This window comes from Melospiza georgiana, chromosome 1 (genome assembly GCF_028018845.1).
Source record: "Melospiza georgiana isolate bMelGeo1 chromosome 1, bMelGeo1.pri, whole genome shotgun sequence".
NCBI lineage: Eukaryota > Metazoa > Chordata > Aves > Passeriformes > Passerellidae > Melospiza > Melospiza georgiana.
In genome coordinates, this window is record NC_080430.1 from 38822828 (window position 1) to 38847429 (window position 24602).

Sequence of the window (24602 nt, forward strand, 5' to 3'; positions counted from 1 at the left end):
TTTATGTGTCTCACTAAGGGACACGACATGCTTTTAAGTTTTATTCATATGAGTCATCCTTACATTTTGCCTTTATCTTCCCTAGAAAACTCTTGTTTTTTATTACAGTGTAGGTATAACAGGCAATTTTGGATAACATGCTATTGTTCTTTTTCTGTGGCAATTACAAGTTATCCATGTAGTTTGGCATGATTTAGGTCTGCTAAAAGACATTAACACCCTTACATACACCTGCATGAAGGTTCTGGTATTTAAGAAAATTTGGAGGTGGGATTCAGTTATTACATTATTCTTTTTCCTTTTTTTCTTTTTTTTTTTCTTTTTTTATTCTCTTTATCATTTTCCTAAGGGTGTGCAAGGTTCTGTACTCTTGTTGCTGAGGGTATAAAATCCCAGTTCTGTCATCTTTTGCAGAAAAGGATTCAATAGTGTAATTTAATGCATATCTTTGATCCTCAATGGGATCTAAAACAGCACTTTGGAGAGTGATTTTTCAACATAATCTTAAAAGCCCTAAAAGCCTGAATGGTATTTGCCCTGCTACAAAGCTGCTGGAATTGCTGCTGTTACCAGAACCTCTGCAGAACACGAGTAGGTGGGGAGATTTAAGTCAGACAACGTGCAAGGGAGGGAACTGAATTAGGGCTTTCTCAGCCCATTTCCCTTTCAGACAGCAGTATACATTCTTGGAGGGAAGTTAGTGTCCTGCTGCAATGCCACCACCCTGTCCCAAGGCAGGTTTGCCTTCAGCAGCCATCCCAAATCCAGCTGTTGGAATTGCTCCAGACAGGGTTCCTATCTCCAAGTGCAACATGGGTAGATCTGCTGTCTAGAAAGCTTTGAGCACCTCCACATTTTGAGGTTGTGTTGCTGTTTGGGAAACTTAGGCTTCATCTGAATATTTGTTCATAGCAATTCCACAATCTCTACAAATTTGCAAAAGGTATTGACAGACATACCTGGATGCCCAATATACAATGCCCATGGAACTGTCTTCTGCACACCCCAGACAAAGGGGAGTAGGTTCACTTAAACCCTCTCAGCAAAATGCGTCTCCCACGAGGAGTTGGAGTGGGGCTGCCAGGCTTTGATGCCCACTGACACACTCCACACTCCTGACACTGCTTTGGGCCGATCATCTCTGGCACAGGGGCACCAAGAGCCAGAACTGCCACAGCCACTTAAAAACCAAGTGCATGTCAATGCATCAGGTTCCACAGGAATAGCTCTGCTTCTTCAGCCAGCAAAGCCCCAGCCATACCAGCATGCATTTTAATACACTAATAGATGTCCACTGTATCAATAAAAAAGATCTATTTTGAGAATTACTGTGATACTTGAAAACACTTTCCCATCCAAAAAAAAAAGTTTAAAATAAATCCAAGGCAGCTTAATAAAGGAAAATGTAACATAGCTGTAATAATAAAATCTGTTCCATGCTGGAGCATTTGGCTTTGAGTGGGAATTTGGCTGACTTGTGGTCACAGCTCTGCTATTTGGCTTCCATGTTCCAACTTTAAAATAGCTACCCAGCCCTAGGTAATGAAGAGCAGGTCTGTGCTCCTCACCACTCAGCAGCCTGGATGTATCTTCATTTCTCTCCATTATTCCATATATCTCAATCTAGCAGGAAGCATGTACCCTGTTCCTCCTCATCTGGTGCTTCCCCATGGCAAAGGCTGCTTTCTGTCAGTGCTGGTTCACATCAGGTGTTCCTTCTGCAATTTTTTTAGACTTCCCAATTATCATTCCTTCTTTTCCCCTCACCCCCAGTTGTGAAGTGAATTTAGAAACTCTGGATGACAGCAAGTTCAAGGGATGAGCCACTTCTCATTCTCCTCATTCTTGTAATTTTTTTCTTAAAGACATAATCTGCATGTTTTGCTACTATCAGAAACTGCTTCAGAATCCAATCTGAATTTTTTTCTTTTTCATTTAACATCTTATCAGCTTTGTTCAGTTTATCAAAAAGGGCTCTTGGGCTTTCCTCTGCCCAAGTACATGCTGTTGTGGTTCTAGTGAAAATTTGTTTCCTTTTTGAACATATATAGAAGACAGGATAACTATAACTACTCTTTATAAATGCTCATTCTTTAATAATCCATATTTGAGTAGATTTGTCAAATGTGATGAATATTCTGGAAAATGACTGAAATACTTTTAAGTTGGTAAAACAGTATTAATTTGTCCCATTTTATGAGGCTGGCTAAGCCCTGCTACTTTGATTCTTTCCTGGCACCCACAGGCTACCAGGTGCAATGTCACAACACAGTACTATCAGACATACAACAAAACAATCTCATTTTCCCATATATCCTTTTTGTAAGCAGCAGAGGGTCATGTAAACAATGAAATTGCTCTGTTGTCGGAGATTATTTATATTCTTTAGCTTGGAGCTGTTTTTTTCCCTTTTCTTCAGAGTTTGTATACTGTAATCTGTCAGGAAGTGGGCAGGTTTCTGGGCTGTTTCAGCACAATGGAAAATGCTTTCTTTGTATCTGAAGCAGGAAAATACTCTATGCCATGTCACTCAAGCATGGCAACAAGTAACACAGAGTAAATGAAAGTTACAGCAGCCAGGAGTCGGTTCAGGGAGTAATGGTTTTTGGGTTGTTCTGAGTTGCAACACAACCTGTCTGTTCCCTGTTACATTTCTGACATGGGTTGTCTCCAGATGAGCTGAGCTCACTCAGGAGGCTCTGGCTCAGCAGACAAAGTGCAGTGTGGGGTTGCTCTGGTGCCTCGGTGCTGCTGGATGGGGAGCAGAGCAAATAGGTGTTTGGCATAAAGACCGTCCTAAGAAGTTGTCCTAAGGGAGCATGAAAGGAAAATGCAGCATGAAACTGATGGGGTTTGTTCTTCTCTCAGTGAGTGCAGAATGACTTTGTCGAAGGTGGGGTTGTCTTGAGAAAAACATGAACAAAGAGATCCCATCAACTGTGACAAAGTTCTTTTGGCAAGAAAGTACTTGTGTATCTATAAATACTGTATGTTCCCCTCCCTGTTCTGCAGAACTTGCTACATAGGTAAATTTCTATATTTGGACTGATCATATCACAGAATCTAGAGCTGATTTTTACAGATTTGTGGTAGCTCATCAGTGCTTTCTCTTTCTATTCCGTTTAAAAGATACTGTGCTACACCACTTATGTTGTAGTGTGCACACAATACTAACTTCTATTCTATAGTTTGAATCACCTACAACTTCTCATATTCTGAGCTGAGCACACAGTACCAATATGTTAAAGGCATTTAGGCACCTAAAGCTGCTGGCTGACAGCTGGTAGGGTTTTCAGTACTTCCCATGGGATTTACACATCTGAAGTCTCACTAGGAGCCTCTCAGCACTGCCAGGAAGAGACTTGCTATACATCTGGTCTTTAAATATTTGCAGACACATACACCTATATTTCTTCAACTGTGTGGACATGATCTATAAACATGGTATTAAACAGATGTAAATGCAAGAAATGCAGCAGCACGTTATGAAAATTACATATAGATATGCATTGAAATAGAATTCATTTCCTTTGCCATGAAAAGCTGATGAAACTGTTACAAGATTTGTTCTTATCAGTTGACTAAGTCCCCTCAACATGAACTCATAACTGTGGGGATTATTATAACAGCAGGGAAAACATTTGTGAACTGTCATCCCTTTAGTAGTTCTCAGGAAAATATGTCTTGGAATATCTCCTAATTATGTGTGCAGGGGGAGGAGGCTTGGATCAGGATTACTATTGATGTTGGCCTAAATCATTGCTCTTTTCAGTTGCACTTTGACAACACCTTATGGGTAGAAGACCATTATTTGTGAGCATAGAGGCTTTTAGTGTGTTTAGATTTAGGCTATTCAAAGCTCACAAGACTTCATTAAAAAGATTAACGCAAATATAGAAATAAGATTGTTTGGAAATACTTTGTTTTAAGCCCCCCATTATGGTTTCAGAAGTCTACAGTCTGTTTAAATAATTTTTTTTGTGAAAAGTGTCTGGAAATATTTACATGAGAAAATTGGTGGGTTTATGTAATTTAGAAAGCGAATGGTAGCGATTAGTTTTAAAAATAAAATCTGGATTTTGTGGTATCCAAGGCATGATGCAGTCATTAGCTATAGCTCCAGATGCCAGTCACAGACACACTTACCCTGTTTCTTTTTTTATTTTTTTTTAATGTATCTGGAGTTCTGCAAAGAATAATGAGTAGAAGGAGTACAGTCACTCCCTAGCAGAAGACCAGTGCTACTCACTGGGTCAGGTACATTGCCTGCAGCTGCTCATCCCTCAGTGGTTCAGAGACAAGTGTAAAAATCCCTCAAAGCACTTTACTCACACAGTAACACACAGGAGAGGAAATTCCCTCTTAGCCACAGCTAACAGATTATGTGCTGAAGCATGACCTTCATGCTTTTACAATGGTAGCACAGGTGCTGCGTGGCCACCAAGTTTCCAATTATATTTGAGTTTCCTAAATCACCTTCTAGTATTCCTGCACTTTACTTTTTGTGTGTGCTTAACAATTTGATGTATGAAGCATCTCCTTCTTTTAACTTTTGCTAAATGTGTGTGGGGTTTTGTTTGTGTTCCTTTCTTGCCATGGAAAAGATAAACAAGACCATTTTTTTTCTTTTTTTAATCTTCTTTACCAAATTACCTGTCACATCTTATTTTGTGGATTTTCTCCATCTCGAAGAAATCACCTTGGATTTCAACCATTCCTTAAATGGAAAAGCTTTGACCATGCTGTTAATGATTTCTTGTCCTTTTCAATAATGTTTCTGCTCCTAATTTGTTTTTGTTTAAGGAGATGTGAGAAAAATTGAACTTCAGACATAATAATACCTAACCATCAGTTTATTAAATGTCATCTGATTAAATCAGAGATTGACTAAAATCCAAATCAGTGAAGAGGCTTTGTACATCTGTGACTAGAAATAAATGTAAAGGGATGTAACTGGCGCTCATAAGAAAAAAGAGTCTTGTCACAACACTTAACTGTTCCTCATTTCTATTATTCCTCAGAAAGGGTTTCTAGAACATCTAAAATATGGTCTTATCACAAAATGGAAGTAAAGCTGGAAAAATATACACCTGACTTTTGGGTTTGGTTTTTTCACATGAAACTTATAAAAGCTATATGATAAATATACATACTGGGCTTTTAAAAGTTGGTTGATTTCTGCTCAAGAAGTTTCTGCACAGAATTTTTTTAAGCTTAGGCTCAACCATCATTAAATTAAACGTCCTTGGGAAAATGCGTGAGTGATGGATGCTACAAATACAAAAGGTTACAATTCATTTTCTTTCCAATAAACATGTGTAATTTAAAATACTACCAGTGGAGGTTTCCTATGCCCATTAGCTCAGAGAGAAGACAGGTACTCTAGAGCATATGTATAATAAATCTCTCTGTGACCCAAGACCAAAATAAGTAACAAACATTAAATGTTTAACAATGTGAAGTATTTAAATAAAGCTCTTTGTTATTTCTCATATATAAAATACAGATTTGTAGCTTAATTTCAATGAGTTCCAAGGTAAAAAGTAAACTGCCTTTTAAAAGAGACTCTAATATTTTACAGTCATTAAATATTTTTTCTATGTTTCATGCAGGTTTTGTCTGCCAATACAGACATGTCTTTAATCACATTGGAATCTTTTTTTTTTTTTATGAAGTAGATGCATCACTTGCAGGCTTAACCCATTCTACTGAATATATTTTTATCACTAATATAACTGTATATATTTAAAGGAAAATTACATAAAACTAGAAAATCAATAAATTTAGACATCACATTCTAATTTTACAATACTTTAATCTAATATTCATTATTCCCAGTCAGTAAAAATAGCTCAAATCTCAAATGGAGTAAACTGGCATCAGTCCTGCTGAGCTTTTATACTCCAGATTTTTCATTTAGACTTTGTTCCATTTTTCTAAGTGGGGGTTTGTTTTGTGTGTTTGTTGATTTTCTTTTTCCCTGTGTACCTTTTTTAATGTGAAGGCAAGGACAGATTTTCAAATTTCCTGCCATACATTTCCGATTGCCTAAGAACCACCCTCAGGACCCTAATTAGCACAACTATTTTTAAGACTGATTTTTCCTGTTCCTAAAATACAATTATTTTTGTTTCACCATAGAAATCACACATTTTTTAAGCTCCTGAAAGGAAGCCTGCTACATTTGGCTAACAGATTCTCAATAAGAATGTAGAGTCAGTCCTGAAAAGCAAAATTTATAAGCCTGGATATGTTAGCTATTAAATCATTTAGTCTCTCACTTTCTTGCATAAGATTTCAGACATTAGTATTCCTGAGTCATTCAGATCCTACCTTCAGAGATGATTTACACTGCTGCAAGACATGTCTCTCATATTTTGCATGGCTAATTTTCTACTTTATTCAGCAGGGGAGGAGGAAACGGTTGTTTGTTTTTTACAGTTTTGCAGATCTATCAAAGGCAACAAATAAAGCAAATTATATGCAGTGTGGGTTTCAGAATCCCTATTTTCACAGCAAATTAAGTTCAGGTGCGTTAGTTGGAGTTGTAGACAGCTGCTTAAATAGCAAAATATATGATGCAATTGTCCCAAATTTAAGGATGGGCTGTACTGTAAGATTTCATATTCATGTGGGATTCAGAAATAGAGCTTTGATTAGTAAATTGTTTGTAGAATTTTCCATCTGTACAAGGCTTAGAAAAACGCCCTTCTATGGAGTGGAGCATTTACAGCTCCAAGATGAATTTGATTTCAGAAAATTCTCTGGGGCTGGAATCCTCGTTGCTTGGGTTTTTATAATATTGATTAGATAAAGTGACTGTATAAAGTGGCATGAAAGTAGAACTTACTGTAAGACATAATATTATACTAGCAGAAGGAATTCCTTAATGACCTTCTGTGTCTTTTTCACCTCTATCTTGCTTAGCTTTTTTCCACGGCTCAGTCTCAGAACTCTTTATGCCAATGCCTGAAATCATTTTGCAAAGTGATTATCATTTAGTCAGGCATGCCACTGGAGTCAATGTGACCTCTCAGGTAGGAAAGATAAGATTTCCAAATAAAGTTATTTTAACTGTTACTGAATAAGAAATTATTACTGTAAAATATCACAAATTCAATCTTTTTTCAGTGTTGCCGTGTAACTTCGTTGCGACTAATCCAGGAGTAAAACTTGCCTACACGATGAGTGCTGTTTATTTTGTTTAACCTGTTTTTTCCTTCTAGTCCTATTAGAGCCTGTTCGTAATTAGGCATAATTATATTCATGTTCTGAAATTAATCTAGAAGTGGATAGTCCAGTTGGTTGCTAAAATGGGGTCATTTTCTCACTCATCTGCTGATTCCCCAGCCATTACCTGTAGGGATAGGGAATGGAGAGGCCTGACTGCTTTTTGTGTTATTGGGTAACCGTAGGAGGTGTGCTCATGCAAGGCACACCTGAGTTCCTATTCCTGTTCCAATGGATGTTCAACCTGCCAAGGGATTTCAGGCCTTGGGCTATGAAAGAGTTTCATTTAGTAGGCCTTTAGAAGGGATAAAAATTTTCACTAACCCCACCTTTTGTAAATAAAGGCCTCTTGTATTCTTTAGACATTTTTATGGGATTCTTAATAGCAGTTTTGGAATTAAATTTGACAAATTAATAATGAGGTTTGGATTTAAATTTGACAAATTAATGATGAGATTTAATCGGACAAGAAGGGGAAAATCAGATTAAACCAAAATAAGCAGCATTCATAGCACATATAGGCTTTTCTGTTTTCTAAGGATGAATTGCAATAAAAATATAAAGGGATAGATTCAGGTGCAGGATTCAGATGACTCCTGCATCTGACCTAAAATGGGTATGTTTAAGTAGAAGATTTTTTATACTGCTCACATTCAAACACTCTTCTAAGAGTGAAAATGGCTTTAGGACTCATTTTTCTCTCAGTGTCTAAATGTCTGCTACAGACCATGCAGTAGCACCTGCTCCCTTCCTGTCCTCTGGGAGTCCACATGGCAAGTGGATCCTATAGGACCTCCTGGTTTTCTTGCAGAGCAATCTGCCTTTGGTACATGTGATTATAGGATATCCAACCCCTCACAAAGCATGGTCACAGAGAATAGCTTTACCCTCAGTTGCTTAGGGGTTAAACTGTTTGCTCAGGATGTGTAAGACCCATAGGTCAATCCTTTGCCTGGAGGAGGTGATTAGTGGGAAATAAGGAGAGACAAATCCAGAGGAAAACTGGTTCCATTATTTTCAGACAGAAGAAAAGCCAAACACACGAGCATTCCTACAGAATGCTATCCCTCCCTATCCCTAGCTATCCCTCTCTTAGTGAGTCTTCAGACACATGAAAAGAATCACATCCACAGTGCTTTTCTGAAAATACACTTATGACCCTATGGATAAAAGCCAGTTTAATTATGGGTCTTAGCATTTTGGTTGCTTGACAACATGTTGAGATCCAAGGGCTGTGATTTTCTTATTATCCACTCAGAGCCATCTTCCACAAGGTAAATGCATATTGCTGTAACTTCTTCAAATTTTATCAAACCACATGCCATGTAATATCTTTCAAATTAAGTTCTACAGTTACTAACACCATTTTATTAATTTTTTTTCTAATAGCAACGACTGCTTCCCAATTGAGTAAGTTATTATAAGCAGACACATTGCTAATGTATCTGTGCTTTTAATATTGAGACGCATCCAAGCATCAAAGTGAAGTGTGTTATTTTAGAATTTTAATTGTTCCAGCATACTGGCACATCTAATAGGTGCATGTTCTTCCTTAATTAAAGACAACTCTTCAAGATCAGTACACTGTGCCTCGCTGATCCATGATTGCCTCAGCTAACTCCCAGTCAGCCAGTAAAGTTTATAGAAATCCTGCTAAAAACTGAAGACTGAAAAAAAGTCTTTCTCTTTAAACAAGAATGATTTCCCTTGGCAAGATACAGAGATGAATCACTGCCAACACTTTCCTTTAAGAGTTGCGTTAAGAAAATTGGGCCAGATAATACTCCTCATTTCTGAAACATCTTTTTCTTAGGCAGCCTCATATTTCACACAGGTCTGTGGTAGGTAGCCTGACAGCAATCAAACACAAGTCTAGAGAGAGGAATGAATTTCTACCTCCATGCTTACAAAATGGGTATTTTAGTAAACTGATGTTTCCTAGACTAGATTTGCAGAGCTCTTTTATTTTTGAAGATAGGTAACATTTTTTTCTCCAGACAGCAGTTTGGACACTGTAATCAAGTCACGTACGCCTTAATATTTGTGTAACTGCAATCATTGTGCAAACTTAACAGAAGTCAAATGCATTTCTGGCAATTCTACAGAGCTCAAAACTTAGAGTCAAGTCATGGGTGGCAGCCTTTTTTGTGACATACATCTGTACAGCCACACTTATGAAGGTATCTAGATACCTTGCCTGGGTGATGGAAAAGCTTTAGTCCAGCTTCACAGTTGGGAAGCTAAGGCACCACTGTAAGAACACTTAACTTTCTTGCTATATATATTAGAATGTTTCTATTAAATGTTGAGAAGTGAGCAGACAAATCTGTAAAACTAGTTTCTGAAATGAGAATAATATAATGAGACTTCATTATATGTCATATTATATGGTTTCTACTGTGAACTGTAATTTCTAAAATTGATATTAGCTTCACTGACTTTTTCCTAGTAGACATTTGATCTTTCTAGAATGTGCTCCTTTCTCCTCTAGTGATGACCATTTTTTATTTTTACTGAAAAAACTAATTTTATTTGTTCTCTTTTTGTAATACAGTGTTCGTTGATCACTTTATCATTCTTCTGTATTGCTTTCAAGGAGCCCCGCAGACGGTTAAATACGTTCTATGTGGACAGTTGAAATTGTGATTTTGTGAAAGTCAGGAATAAATTGTAGTGCAGCTTGTAGGCTGTGTAAAGCAATTCAGAGCCCTGGTACCCCCCTTTGTTCTGCCCTGAATCACGCTGTTGTTCCAGTTCGTGCGCGTGTGTTGATCAGGCTCCCGACCGCGAGCTCGTTTTATTGCTGCACAAACAGGGATTAGCGCTGCCGCGCTCCTTTTCACTCGTGCCCTGGGTTTCAGCGCTCTTCTCAAAGGTGAAAGGTTAGTGGAGTAATTCAGTGGGCCACTTCACCTGTCTCTGCCCCCAGAGAATTACTTAGTCTGTGCATTATTATTAATGACAGCAAAAGAGAGCAGCGCTGCTGCTCTAAGATCACTGAAGGATGCTGTGATGCCTTTCAGATATTTCATTTTCTACGTCAAGACTCACAGTATCCTTGACATGGTCTTCTAGGAGTTCACTGAGTTTGAAACAGGTGATATGTGGCTAACTGTGAAAACTTCCTGAGGCAAAGTGACACAATAAATAAAATTACTCACAAACAATTCATCTTCTCTTAATCCCTTCCTCCTGGAGTACTAAATTGTTCTGTGACGTATTTGGTATTCCCTAATACCAAAATAGTATTCCCTAAACCAAAAACTCTTCTAAATGTGTACCTGAAGTTAAAATAACTAGAAAATTACTTGTTTCATGTCACATATCCTGCCCAAAGAATAGGAAATGTTTAATTTTTGCTGACTGCTGTTTCAGTGCAGGTAGATCTGTAGAGCCTCTCAACAGGGTGCTCTCACGCCTGTGAGCATGGAGTCATTTAGTTCAGGAGAAGGAATAAGACCTTTCAAATTACATCTAACCTTTGGAAATTCTTCCACGTTAATTCTGTTCTTCAACTGGAGCCCAACTCTTTACAGCCTGATACAGAGCTGAATCCAAACCTGGACTAAGAAAAAAAGTACATTCTGAATATTTGGCTGAAGAAACTGTGAGATTTTTATAGGGCTGTGGGTTTTTTAGATTTTAAGGTATTCCAGAAATCTTCAGAGAACCCACTTGTGGAGATGTAATAACTGGCTCCATCAGCTGTTCTCTATTAAAACAGCAAAATACTGCAATGGAAATAAAATTATACTTTATAAAAGCTCATAAAAATATATAAAATGCATACAAACACCATAATGTACATTTAAAGTCTAAATGTGTGTCTCTTTAACCATGTTGGCATTACCGATTGGAATTTCATTGCATATTGTGTGGTTGATGGGGAAGGCACACTGAAATCAAGCTGTTAAACACACCATCTCTATTTTTTATTTCACTAGAGTATGTTTGCTGTATTTTTAAAAGAGCATTGCAAAGCCCAGGAGATGAATTCTGCTCTGAAATTGCTATTTGCTGACATAGAAATAGCTGTAAAAATACAAGCTGAGAAAAATACAGTGTAGCAATATATTTTCATTTATTTGGGGGGAAAGTAGTTTTTAAGGAAGAATTATAGTCTGCCTTCTGAATGATAAAGCAGTTTAACTAGCATTAAACACAGCTGAAATTTTGTAATGACCCAACCTCAGCTCATCCAAATCCCCAATAGCATTAACTCCCTAGAACTGAACTGTAAATTTGATTAGCCTTACAATAGACATGAGACACAAATGTTCTTCCTTATACAGTCATATTCAGTGGCTGCAAAAGAAGATGACAAGGTATTGTGGAGCAGTGCATCCAACCTTTTTAAGCTAGGGACAAGCTCCAGCTCACCCAGCTTTCAAAATCACATAAATACAGGGCAATTTCATGAATTCTAATATAACATGAGGATTACATATGGTGAGGTGAGGAGGGATTTAGCAGCTGCAGTCTTCCTGTAAATAATCCAGAAGATTTTTTTCATAGTCTAGTTCTTTAGATTGACATTTTCCTTGTAAACTACATTGCTGAACCATAGCTTCTGTCCTTGCCTGTATAATATGGTACCTTTTTTATATATTTTCCTTACTCATTTTCCTTACTCCTTCTCTGATGTGAAATTTGATCCTGTAATTCCTGGTGTGTTAATATTTTGCATGGAGTTAATCACAGTACAGGATAAAAAAATTTCCTTCACACAAGTTAAAGGTCATGGGGGCATCCTAGGGTGGGGTTTTAGAAGAAATAGTAAATTACAAGGCCTAAAGATTTCTCGGCCCAGAGTTGCAGCAGCTCCTCCAGGCTGGCACAGCCACCAGCACCCCAAAGGCTGGGAAGCCCATTCCTGCCCACAGAGGGTGCACATCCCAGCCCTCAAGCCAGCCACCACACATCTGGTGATCTCCTGCCAGGCCATGAGTTGCATAGATATGTTTTTTTTATTTCTTTATTGTAGGCTTATTTTAATTTCTTTCACAAGATTGTTTCAGCAACACATTCCTGGCATAGCTTTATACTCCTATCCCCTGGTAATTGTTGTCATTTGGACACAGTCCTGTTTAGAGTAAAATTCTGAAATCAACCCTGATTCATTGATGAATCATGCTACTTCTTTAAGGAAAAAAAAAAAAACATTAAAAACTAGAGCAGTTGACTAGTTATAGAAACAAATGTCTAGCATCAAGATTAAAACCACAGATATATACAAATGGAAAATAAGAAAGCTTTCTGGTAGTGGGAAATGGAAACAAAAGAAAAATGTTGTTATGAATTTTGAGATCCAATTTTCCTTTTCATCTCCTAATTAGATAGTTTATGCTGTGGTTGTTTTATAAATACATATTTGGCCCTACTAATGGATATTTCACAATAACCCTTAAGCAGTGCAGCCCAGCTGAGCACCAGGTGGTGCTCAGCCATGTACTTCGTAGCATAGTGGGGTAAATGGGGACCATTGTTTCTTCCTCATACTTGATATTTTGTAGGATTTCTTCCTCATACTTGATATTTTGTAAGACTTGGGCACTATAGCAAAGGCTTGCTCATGTTGGGAGTTAAATCTTTTAATTGTTTTAATTAAGATGCTTCAATTTATCTTGTAATCTCGACGTTGTTCCCATCATGGCGAATTACACAGCAGTGGTGACTCGTGACTCATGAAGTGTTGAGAGATGTGTGTCCTTGGACCTGCTGGCTGGAGCTGCCCACACAGCTGCAGGGAGAGACCAATGGCATTTCTGGAGCTCACACACTGTCTTTACATCCTGTGGCACAAATGCAGCTTCAAATTGGCCGCTGTGCCCCTGCTTGGGTGGCTCTGGTCTGAAGTTTACATTTCCCTCCTCGCCAGCTGTCCTGGCTTCCCAAACAAAGGAGTTGTGCCTCCTGATGGCTTTATGGCTTCACAGCAACTGCTAAAATAAGCCAGTTCTTCAAGCACCTATTAAAGTGCCCTTTTTTAAGCCCTCATACATATTTACATGTGACACAGCTCCAGACCCTCTGACAGAGATGTGAAATAGCTGAGCCTTGCTGTCAATAACTATTTTTCTATTCCTGAAATAAATTCCTTGCTCTCAAATGAACAAGTGTCTTTCCCAAACTGTGGGTTTGGTTTTTTATTCAATATTGTTTTAACCAAAAAAACACACAGCCAAACTGAAAAAAACCAATGTCATTGCTGTAATTACTGAAAGTAACCTTTCAGTAGTGTTCGCTTTGCAGCTGGCTGGGTGCAGCTGGTCCTGCTCATGCTACAGGAAGCAAGGACTTCTCTTTGCTTCCAAGTCCTGCTTCACTGGCTTGGGGGAAGCACCTGAGATGATTGATAGTTGATTCTCAGGTCACTCAGCAGGAATTTACACACCCACAACCAAAGCTTTGTAGACCTCAGACATATTAGAGGCCGTCACCTCCACTCTTTCAGCTGCCAAACAAAACACTGCAGAGACAAAGGCTTGAACACATGGATAAATAAACAGCCCAGTCCTTTACATTCCTCGACTTGAACACATTTCCACACCTTACCAAGAACGCCTCTCACTGATTCTCTCACCCCAAAGGAAAGGCGACACTGTCCCATGCTGGAAGGAGATTGGGGGAAGAGCCTGTACCTTCCCAAGCCTTGTAAAGATGTATGGTTTTGAAATACTTTCTTGCTCCTAAAAAGAGATATAGAAGAAACCCCACACTAGGAAACCAGACATTCTAATTATCATCGAGGTTTGGGGATGATGATGTGCTCCGCAGTAGCCTTGCAGTATATCAAGGAAATCAATTTACAGCTCCCAATGTGAAATTCATGCTTTCACAGAAACATTCATCCTGCACATGAAAAACCTTCCAGATTTGAACTAGATAAACCTTTAGGACAGCACATCACTGTTCACTGACTCATACAAGGTTTTATAAAGATCTCAGAGGCATCACTTTGAATATACACTAAACCTCAATAAGAGCTTGCCGCATTCCAGATGGTAATGCTGAGATATTCCTGCAACCCTTCCCAGCCAGATGCCTCAGAGGCCAAACCCCACCTTCCCCTACAAGCATGAAAACCAGGATATGCCTCAAATTTTGCTTCAAAGATTCCTTTCAAGTTCAACCTTTAGTCTCCATTTCTCCACAAGCCTGTGGAAGTGTTTCTTTGCACAGGAGCCTTGCGTCCGAGGAGGATGTGGGAATTTTCAGCAGTGCTCTCACACTCATCCCCAAGCTGCTATTACACTATGACAAGGTTTCACTGTTGCTACTTAGGGAAGTCTTTTTCAAAGAGAAATATTGCCCTTTCCTATAGCTCAGGTTCCCCATTTACCCTGCAGTGCTTCTCAAACCTCATTCCAGCCACAAATAACTTTTTGCTACTTAAGAGCCTGTAGACTGTTAACCTCCTGTTTGCACAGGACAAAATCCCTCAGATAATTCCCTATACAGTTACTCTTCCTGGCTGTGGAGTTAAAGGTGATATACCTTCCAGTCTACAACTTTTAAATTTTATCTTAGCTCAGATACACTTCTTTTACACACATGCATGTAAAAATAATCCAGTCCAGGCCTCAGTGACCTCCTGTGGATATATTAAGATATTAAAGCTAAGCACAGGCAGTAAAGTGCAGGACTGAGACTACAGGGACTTAGTATACTGCAGTCACAGTAGTAACTTGTCTTGCTAATTTAGAAGGTACAAACTTAACATTCAAATCAGGGTCTTCCTGAAAGTGCAGGTTATGCATGGAAAGCGAAAGAATTTGTTTTAGTAGATATTACTCACTAATATTCACTTATTACTCACTAATATTCGGTGAGATTGGCAGTCAGCCAATGAAGCGATTTTTGGCTAAGCCAACGTGTTTCCCCTATCACAAACTCTTATCATCAACAACCAAACAAAAAATCTCAGATTTCTCTGCTTGACAGAAGGCCTGACATCTTGTCTCGGGAATTTCCGTGGTTAACAGTGCAAGCACCACGCTCAGATTGCAACTGTACAGAGAAAGCCAATGCTCAGAATGTTCAGTGGCACCATCTTCGGACAACAGCAAAGCTGATTAATACCTGGCTTTCACAAGAAGTCATCTTCATCTGTCCTAAGTCAGGGAAAAGTGTGGTACCAGTGCCTCTGGACATGCATGGTACAATCTCAGAACGTTTACTGTCACAGCAGAAGTATCAAGGGCATGTGTTCCCCTCAAAAAAGGAGGGAAAATATAAATTTTGTCTGCTTAAAATGAGAAAAAAATTTGCCTGAAAAAGAAAAAAGTTGATGAAACACAGTCATTTGTGGGAATGTCCTGTCTTGGGTTGTTTTATTTAGGGGACTGATTGCTTTTGATTAATTATTTGTGAAGTAATTCATAGATCCAGACCATATCATGCAGCATTCTGGCCATAGGAATGCTCAGAAAGATCTCATAAATGAAATTTTAAAATCCCATGATTTGGAATTAACTTCTGTTGTTTTGAAAACAGTACTTGCTGCCCTAATTCCTTACATTTCTTTATGCTTTGAAACTAAAAGTATTTTAAAGAAAAAAAGCAACATTCAACCTGATAATAGAATTAGAGCTCATCCTCTTCTTAGGTGAGAATATGAATAGTTGTGTGAGTTCTAATACAATAAATAAATTGCATCACCTGAAGGTGAGTTTTAGCTCAAAAACAAAATTATCAGAACATTTTTTTTGTGAGGTAGAACTTCAGAAAATTGTTTCAGTGATATGTTTACAAGACATGTATAGCTAATTGCCATCCATTTCACCTTCATCTCTTTCCTTCCCTGCTTTGAAAACAAGGCTGGCATATGTGGGCACCTTGTTGAACCTAAGAGAACTGAAGGAATGTGGATCTAAAAAGGGGCTGACGTGCATTTCACGGTTTGTGTTTCCTTTTCAGCTGACCCCCTGGTTGGAAGCATTGCCACTCAGTACATGACTAACAGAGCAGAGCACGACAGAATGGCCAGACAGTGGACCAAGCGATACGCCACATAGGAACCTCCTCTAGGATTTGCTGGACCTGTGCAAGCACATTCACTAAGTGCATCAATAGCCCTTCCCTTCATTCTTATTTTTTATTAAATCTTGAACCATTTTGTGACAAAAGGTTGTCCTTACTTCCTTTTTTTTTTTTTTTTTTTTTTTTTTTTGTTCCATTTTTTGTTTATTTTTTATTTTTATTTGTTCTGGGTTTTTTTGTTCTGTTAACTTGAAAGTTGTTTCCCTCAAATGTAGACAGGGAATTTTGGTTATCAGTGCAAAGAATGTTGGATCTGTAATAGTATAGAGCTTTATCAGAAAGCTTTGTATTAATGTGTGGGGTTGTTTTTTTTTTCTTTCATGTGGTTTTGGGGAAAACAAACAAATTCAGAATTATATCTCATTTCTACTTAAATGTAGTGTTTAGGGTTATTTTTTTGTACTGAAGTCTTTAATGGTGGGTGCATGCTACTGGGAACAAGTTTTGTATAAAAGCTTAAAATCAAGAATCACTGTGCATTACTAAGACTGTGTTTATCACTAGCCTTCTGTTTCCCACACAAAAGGCTATTGCATTGAACAAATTAATATGTATTTTGATTTACTTAAAAAACAAAAAAAAAAAAGTGCTTGTAAATTTCTTAGGGACCTGCCACTTTTGACTGTGGATCAGTTGATGTACACTTGTATTATTAAAGCACTCAATAAAACACTGTGGCTGATAAATGCACTTCTTGCAGGACAGTGCTTTTGCGTTTATGCAGCATAGGCTGCTTAGTCCTCACATCATACAACTGCAGGTTACAAAACTATTTTTAGACCTAACTATTCACTTCTTCTCAACAATGCATTTCTTAACTTAGAATTCTTCATTGTGTCTTTCTCCATATACAAACATCTTCCAAGTTCCAAGGCCTTTCTTTCATCCGTCTCTGCCCAGCCTTGCTATTCAGAAGCCTCTTGCTGCATCTTTTACGCTGTGGCTTCACTATATCCATCTTGTTACATTTAAAATAGTTGGCAATAAAAATAGCCTTGCAGTGAAAGCAGAATATTGATGTTGATTTTATACAGCAGGCCTCATTTTGCCTTTCTCCAGGCTCTTTGACTGTAAAAGCAACTGTTATTTAAAAAAAATAAATTAAGGTTTTCGATGGGAAAATTGAGCCCACTGCACCAATCATTCCCAGCACATTCAATGATAAGGGTATTTCTATTCAGATTTGACCTTCAGGCTAATTTTAGATATGCAGCCATGGAGGGAAAACTTCTACTTGGCTAAGGAAATGTGTGGGTGTTGTGATTTAGAAAATATATACTGTGATGCTGATAGCTGAATGTTCTTTGTGTTGCAAGGCCTATTGGAAAATCCCTGTCTCATATAATTAAATGTTACAGATGCTATATACAGTGCTTGCTTGCCCTCTCCCCTCTCTCCTTGCCTCTTATGTTTAAAGAAGATCTTATCTTAAAGAAGATACATTACAGCAGGGTCACTGTAAACAGGGAGGCAGGGAGACCAAATCCCATCACGCTCCAACCCAATTCAACCATCATGAAAACTAAAGCAGCCAAGGTGACACCACACGGTGTCCCTACACCCACCACTGCATTGCTCTGCATTTCCAGCCTCTTTTGTTTTTCTCTTGGTCATTTGCTAACAAACTGAGCAGACATTCAGCTTCAACTCACTCTGCTGGTGGATTGCCCTCTGCGTGAAGAAAAGCTGAACCTTGATGTAGCTGTAGATGGTCTATAACTACCACCCCAAGAACCATGGGGATCTCAAAGAAATAATCAGACTCTCTTGATCAAAGCAAACAGAGAGTCTTCTGCTGTCTGTAGAAGCCAAATGTTTGCAAGCCCAGCCATGTAACATTTCAAGGCCAATGGGTCCTAAATACAGACATGAAAGAACAATGACCTTTCAAAAACAAAGTAAAACACAAAACTCAGACTTCTCTGAACCAGAAGTTCTTACAGTTCAAAAGCTGTGCACTTTGAATTTGCAGGTAAGTTGCCCTCTCTCTGAAGCTGCACAGTCACATTGTCTTGGATAATATAAAATTACTGTCTTAAGAACCATGAGGATCTCAAAGAAATAATCAACAAGAACCAACCCACATTGATTAAAGCAGATGCAGAGTCTTCTGGCATCTGCAGGAGCCAAATTTTTGCAAGTCTGGCCATAAAACATTCTCCTCTGTTTGCAAATCAGCTCTATTTGCCTCCCAAGTAATTACTTTTCTTCATCTGCTAAACCTGGGAAATATGAAGCATTATTTAAAACCTGCTGTTGTTGCTGAGGAGAAATGAGCCATTCCCAACACAATTCAGTCTGCCAATAGAGGCCTGGTAAAAATTATGCATTGGCATAATCTCTTTTTCTCCTATTTTTTTTCCCTTGGTCTGGGAAATAATTGCACTTTATTTTGTCTCACCTTTGCTCTTCATATCATCTCTGAATGATTATAAATTTAGCTGATTCTGATTCTAAATTTAGCTGATTCCTGCTTCTTATGATAAATCATCTTTCTCATTTCTTCTAGTTGGTGAAGTCTGTGTGCTGTTTTCAGGCAGCTGGGTATGAAGATATTCAAGTGACTTGCACATACTAAAACATTCAAGAGGCAACAGTTGGCCTAAAACCACATGCAAAGGCCATTGGTTCAGCAAATCTCAGTATTTTCTCAGGGACACAAAAATTCTAAAGCTGGGACTTTTTCTTTAAAGACATCCTACAGCTGTTCTGAATTCAATTGCAATATCAAGTAAACAATTTTTAATTTCCAGTAACCCCAGCTAAATGTCACTGTTCCATACCCTTTGAGTTCAACTGCATGAAGCAGAAATCAGGGAACTCTCCAAACTGCATTTCTCATTCACAGATTACTGAAGTGGTGTTCACATCCCCTTGTCCAACTGTCCAGCTGATTTCCCTCTTCAGAAAATTGCAGAACAACAATGCTTAAATCAAGGTTCCCAAAACCGCCCTGTATTTTCAGAGGTAGCATTTTCAGAGGTAGCATTTCCAGACTGCTGCAGGAGTGAGCAGGGCCATAACCCTTTTGATTGCATGCATTGTGGGTGATTGCAGCCAAACAGTTAAAATTCATTACAACCAGCTGCTGTGCCATGAATAAGGCAGGAGTCATTCCTCTTGAAAGATCTTTGTTCAGGTTTTCATACTGTTGGCTGCAGATGGAGGGTCAGGTCCCGTGCCCAAGCAATGGATAGCAGCTCACAGCCCTTCTTCCCTGCTGCCCTGTGCAATGATAGCAGGGGAGTATAAAACACCAGGGGGATTGGGACCCATAAACACCAGAACTGAGTTCCTCCTCCGAGCCTTCTCAATGCTTTAAATTCTGTCCTGAGGTCAGTGCATGCTCTAGACACTTTCAGTATGCTGGTACGGTGTGCCTTAAAATCCTCAAACTTACTCCCCTTACTCACCCATTCCTTCTTTCTGGATCCTTTCTTCTGCTTGACAAATTTATCACACACAGCTGAGAGGCCACCCAAGACACTGATCCCAGTTCAAATAGCTCTTCCTGAAGCTCCCTGAGCATAGTAGCTTACCCTGAAGCAGATGCCAGGAACCTGCCCCCAGGCCCCTCTCCTTTTCCTCTTGTCTGAGGCAATGTCTATTAGAACAGGAAAGCAGAGGTGGCTCCAGTGGAGCAGGAAGACACCTTCAGGCAGTGCAGCAGCTCCCAACTACTCCAACTCCAGTGTTATCCCGAGGTCCCTTTTCTCCTTTCCAGTTCTCAGAAATTTGTCTCTGAAGATGGACATCTTACTGCAGGCTTGTATTTTGAGTTGTGAAAACTATAGCAAAGATGTAGTGAAAATTCTGTCACCTCCAAAGTCCCAACATCCAGCCTTGGCAGCCACAGTTCCTGCAGAGCCAATTCTCCCTGCTGGTTTTTTTCATCCCCTGTTGGTCTTTCTTCTCTTCTGCTTTTCATTCCCTTTCCTTTCTCCTCCTATCCTTTCCTCCATGACATCAATACTACATCTTGATGTTTCCTTCTCTCTCCTTCCCTTGCCTCAGTCACAGCTCTGTTCATGGTCATGAAGACACCACCTCTGTAACACTGGAGCTGCTTGAAGTCCCCCGATTTTTAGGTCTTAGAAGCAAGAAAGAGGTTTGTATGAATTAAGTACTTCCTCATTGTGGCATGCCTGGCACTGGCTATAAACTAAATCACTTCTCCCACACACATCATTAGCAGTAATGAAATCCAGGCTGGCCTCCTTAGCATGGCATCCATATGCAAATGAATTTCCTCAGCTCAAAGGATCTGCAGAGCCAGTGCATGGCTGCTTGGGATGCCTCCAGCAGCCTCTCTCAGGTCACAACTGGAATATATTTGGGACTACTACTTACCAGGAAGAGTTTTATGATACCTTTAAATCCATCATTCTGCACCCTGATTCCATCATGAACTTTAATAGGGACTTAAGACTCTCTGGAATAATGAAAAGAGCAAAGCAAAACATCCCTTTCATGTCTTCTTTGATTGTGAAAGAAAGTAGTCATGGACTAATGGAAGGTTAAAACAAAGGCAGGGCTACTAAGACACTCTGATCCCTTGCCAGTCCTAAATTAGAAAAAACCCACTTCACGTAACAGCTGAGTAAAAGATGTATTAATTTCTATAGACTTTGCAGAGCAAAGTCCAAGAACCTCATTATCCAGGTGTCCTAATAGTACATGTGGATGATCAGATCATGCATTTCAGGAGAGGTTTTCGAGGGAAATGCATCCACTAGGAAGAGCTTTCCAGCACCTTCATCTCCCCACCTCAGTCAGGCTGCCCTCCTTGACAGTCCCTTGGGAAACAAGGGCTGGAAACAAGAACCTCGGGTCATTCCTTTTTGTCACTGCTCCTCAAATACACTCACTCACAACAGGCATTTGTTGCTGCAGAATCAGTGCTGGGGTCCCCTTTTGTGTCACCGAGGACCTTGGGGTCAGGCAAAACAAAGGGTCACACTTCAGCTTCTGTGAAATGCCTCCTTTCTTTGCAGTTGACTCATAGCCTTTGTAAGGCCCTGAATGGAGCCTCTTCACATGAACGGGGCTCCTACCACACATATTTCAATACAGCCCTGCCCCTTTCTTCACTTGTCATAAACAGGGCAAAGGAAGTGCTTTGCTCATCAGCTTTGGAAACACCTTGCTGAGAGCACAGCTGAGCTGTGTGCTTGCCCACCTTCAAACTCTTCCTTTTACATTTATTGGACACCTCTCAATTATATGAACATTTCTCCAGTAATCATGGCTCTGCGCCAGGGATCTGCAAAAATCCTGCTTCCTTTGTCCCTTGGCCCTCATGCAGCCTTCATCCCTACTCCTCTGCTGCTTCCCATTTCCTAAATCTGCTTTTTCTCTCAGGCTTCAGGCACCCAAATCCCTTCTTTAGCCCAACAAACATGAGTCACCTCTGCTCCAGGCTGCTCGCAGCCCAATGCTGTCTGTGTGGTGCTCCAACATCTCACTGAAGAAGGGAAAAGTCCACTCCAGCACTAGAGATTGCTGCCATCTTTGCAAAAAGAGAGATGAAAACCTGATTAATTCTCCTTTATGTAGAAGAGAATGTAATCTTCCCGGTGCTCAGCACTTTCACTAAGGTACAAATCCTCTCTCTGCAGATCTCCCGATCTCAAGGTTCACAACAGCCCTCTCCTTTGGTCTTCCAGTATTGCAAGCAGTAGCAAAACAGTTTATATTAAATGCCCTGAATGTTGAATATCTAATAAACCAAGTGAAACTTCCCCCAAAAATTCTGTGTGGTGGTAACCTCATAAGCTTTTACACAGGAAACTAACTGAGTAAATTAAAAAGTCGCTCTTGTTTCCTGTTCTGCTTCATTAAGTATTGTCCACCCATTATGTCTTGCTGCTGAATCAAAAGAAAATCTTCCTGAAATCTACTTAGAATTTAAATCCTTATTGCAAAGCATCAAAGAATAATCACAGTATGTTCTTTCATATCAAGGTAATCTAATCAGAAAGTCTCACAGAATTATTTATATACATACATTTTAATGGTAATTTAATAATTTATAGTCTTAAAGAAATAATCTCATTCTGTTCTATTTCATAATATACATCATTAAATACTATATTTCATTACCATGTACATTTTCCATTTTATCTACTTAAAAGAAATGCAGATTGGAATAACTTTGATCAAGTACTTTCTAGTGGAAGAAGACGACTATTTCTTTTGCAGCATAGCACATGCAGACTTACTTGTCTTAAAAACATAATCCTATTTGTAACTTCTTCCTTTCAATTTGAATAAAAGATTGAGTGAGATCTGCAAACAAAAAATGCCAGCAGTCACTCAAGCCCTGCTAATGTGCTGGTTGGAGCTTTTAGGTGTAACCACTCTGTCTAATTTTCAGAGGAGGCACTGAAACTCTGGAGGCAGAAGAACAAGAGATGCAGTCAAACGCCAAGAAGAAACAAAAAGTAATTAGAGAAATAAACACCATCCTCCAGCAATGTATATACATAATTTCCTTTCCTCTCCCCTCTGCCTCTCCCCTGTGGAGCCCCCAGGAGCAGATAAGTGTGTGTTTTGTTGCATTTTTAATACACATATCCCTGCTCTGGACACCTGCTGGCACCTCCAAGACCAAAGAGGGTTTGGTTAAACCTCCCAAGTGCCCCCAGTGATGTGGTGTTGGGTGAAAGCACAACCACCTCCAGTGCTGCCCACAAGGGTGGTTCCATCAATGCAGAAGGTGAAATTAAAAAAATAATGCTAACAGGAACTAATTGTGAGGCACTTAGGAATTCAAAAAGGGGGAAATTTCAGTAGAAACCTTCTTTAGGTCTAGCAGAAGTAAACTTGTCTGAATAGGTGAATTAAGGATCAAAATGTCATCTTCCAGTCATAAATTATTATCCCAAAGTACACATCAGCTTTTCCCTGTCTAGTATTGCCCCACACCATGGTAAAACAGGAATAAGACTTCCACTAGACACCTACTATATAGCCCTGAAATTTACAGACTTGCCTTGTCCAGTGAGAAACATATTGAAATATTAGTTACCTAATCTGTACGTGCTGTTGCACGGTTGAATAAGAATGATTAAAGTTATTAGAAATATTTAAATCTGCTGAAGTTCAGTCCTCAGGCTGAACTTCCTAACACTAAAGATTTGTCTTTTAAAGACCTGTTCCTCCAAATAAACGTTGCTGCTCCCAGACAAAGCCCATCAGCTAGGAGAAAATGAGAAATATCTCCATGTGTCTATTAAACCGTTTGGGAAAAGCAAAATACATTAGTTCTCCGGGAAAGTGGTAGGGTGCTAAATAGTGGCTGAAATTACTTCCCTTTTCCCTACAGCAGCCACCACAGTGCTCCACCCTTCCTGGGCAGGAGGGACAGACCACAAGCCCCATGCACAGTCTCTACCAACCTGGTCCATGGTTAAATTCATGCACTGTGATTTACAGACAGCCTGTAGATCTGCACAGCCATCCTTGATCCACAAAGCTCAGCACGTGAAGATGTTTTTCACAAATGAGACCTTTTATATGGTAGGTAGATTTGCCCAGGGGGGAAGAGTTCAACAGTATTTTGTAATAAAACTCATCAGGAAAAAAAGTTATTAACTATTTATCTGTGTCACCAGTCCTCCAAATATTTATACAGATAACTGTATTTCTTGCATGTGTATGAGATCTCTCTAACCAATCTGCTTCAGTTGGCCAAATAACTTTTATCCATTATATTGTTTTTCCTACATATTAATTTGGCTTTTTAAAGTATTTTGCTTGTTAAAGTACCTACCTTCCGTATGGGTTTACTTTAATTTCACAGAAATACTTAAAAACAGTCCTGCACAGATTTGCAGCACAAATGTTGCGGCACTGAAAATCTGAATATAAAACACCATGTAAACCTAAATTAAATTGCCCTACAGGAATTGATTTTTATTGTCCCAGCTGATAGAAAAGCAAAATGTAAAAAACACCGAAAAGTAAATTCAATTAAGTGCCAGTGATCTGGGGTGTCATTAGTAGCATAAGCAAAGAGAGGTGTTGATTTACTGCTGGTTGTGCTCAGCCTGGCTCTGGTGCTCTGAGCAGCTGTGCTCTGCCAGGAGGAAGCAATCTGGAAGCAGAGGAGAGAGCTCCAGAGATTTTCTGTGGCCCATCCTCGGGGTCTGATGGCCACACAGAGTTTCTTATTTTTAGCCTTGACAGGAAAAAAAAAAGAACCAAAACCAAACCAAACAAAAACCAAAGGTGGAAGCTGGATGGGGAGTGGGTAAGGGGTGAAGACTTTCCGTGCTGACCAGGTCATGCATAGACTATGAAAAAAAGGTGGCTGCTGAGCCAGGGTA

General features: G+C 39.3%; 1 protein-coding gene across 2 annotated transcripts in view; it reads left to right on the plus strand.

Moving 5' to 3' along the window:
- Positions 1 to 16958, plus strand: part of LOC131084372 (ubiquitin-conjugating enzyme E2 E2) — a 199080-nt gene extending 182122 nt beyond the window's left edge. For both annotated transcript variants that reach the window (XM_058025786.1, XM_058025795.1), the window contains exon 6: positions 16150 to 16958. In XM_058025786.1, coding sequence (XP_057881769.1) covers positions 16150 to 16247 — 98 coding nt within the window. In that variant the 3' untranslated portion in view covers positions 16248 to 16958. The remainder of the gene's footprint in view (positions 1 to 16149) is intronic.
- Positions 16959 to 24602: the final 7644 nt, after the last annotated feature.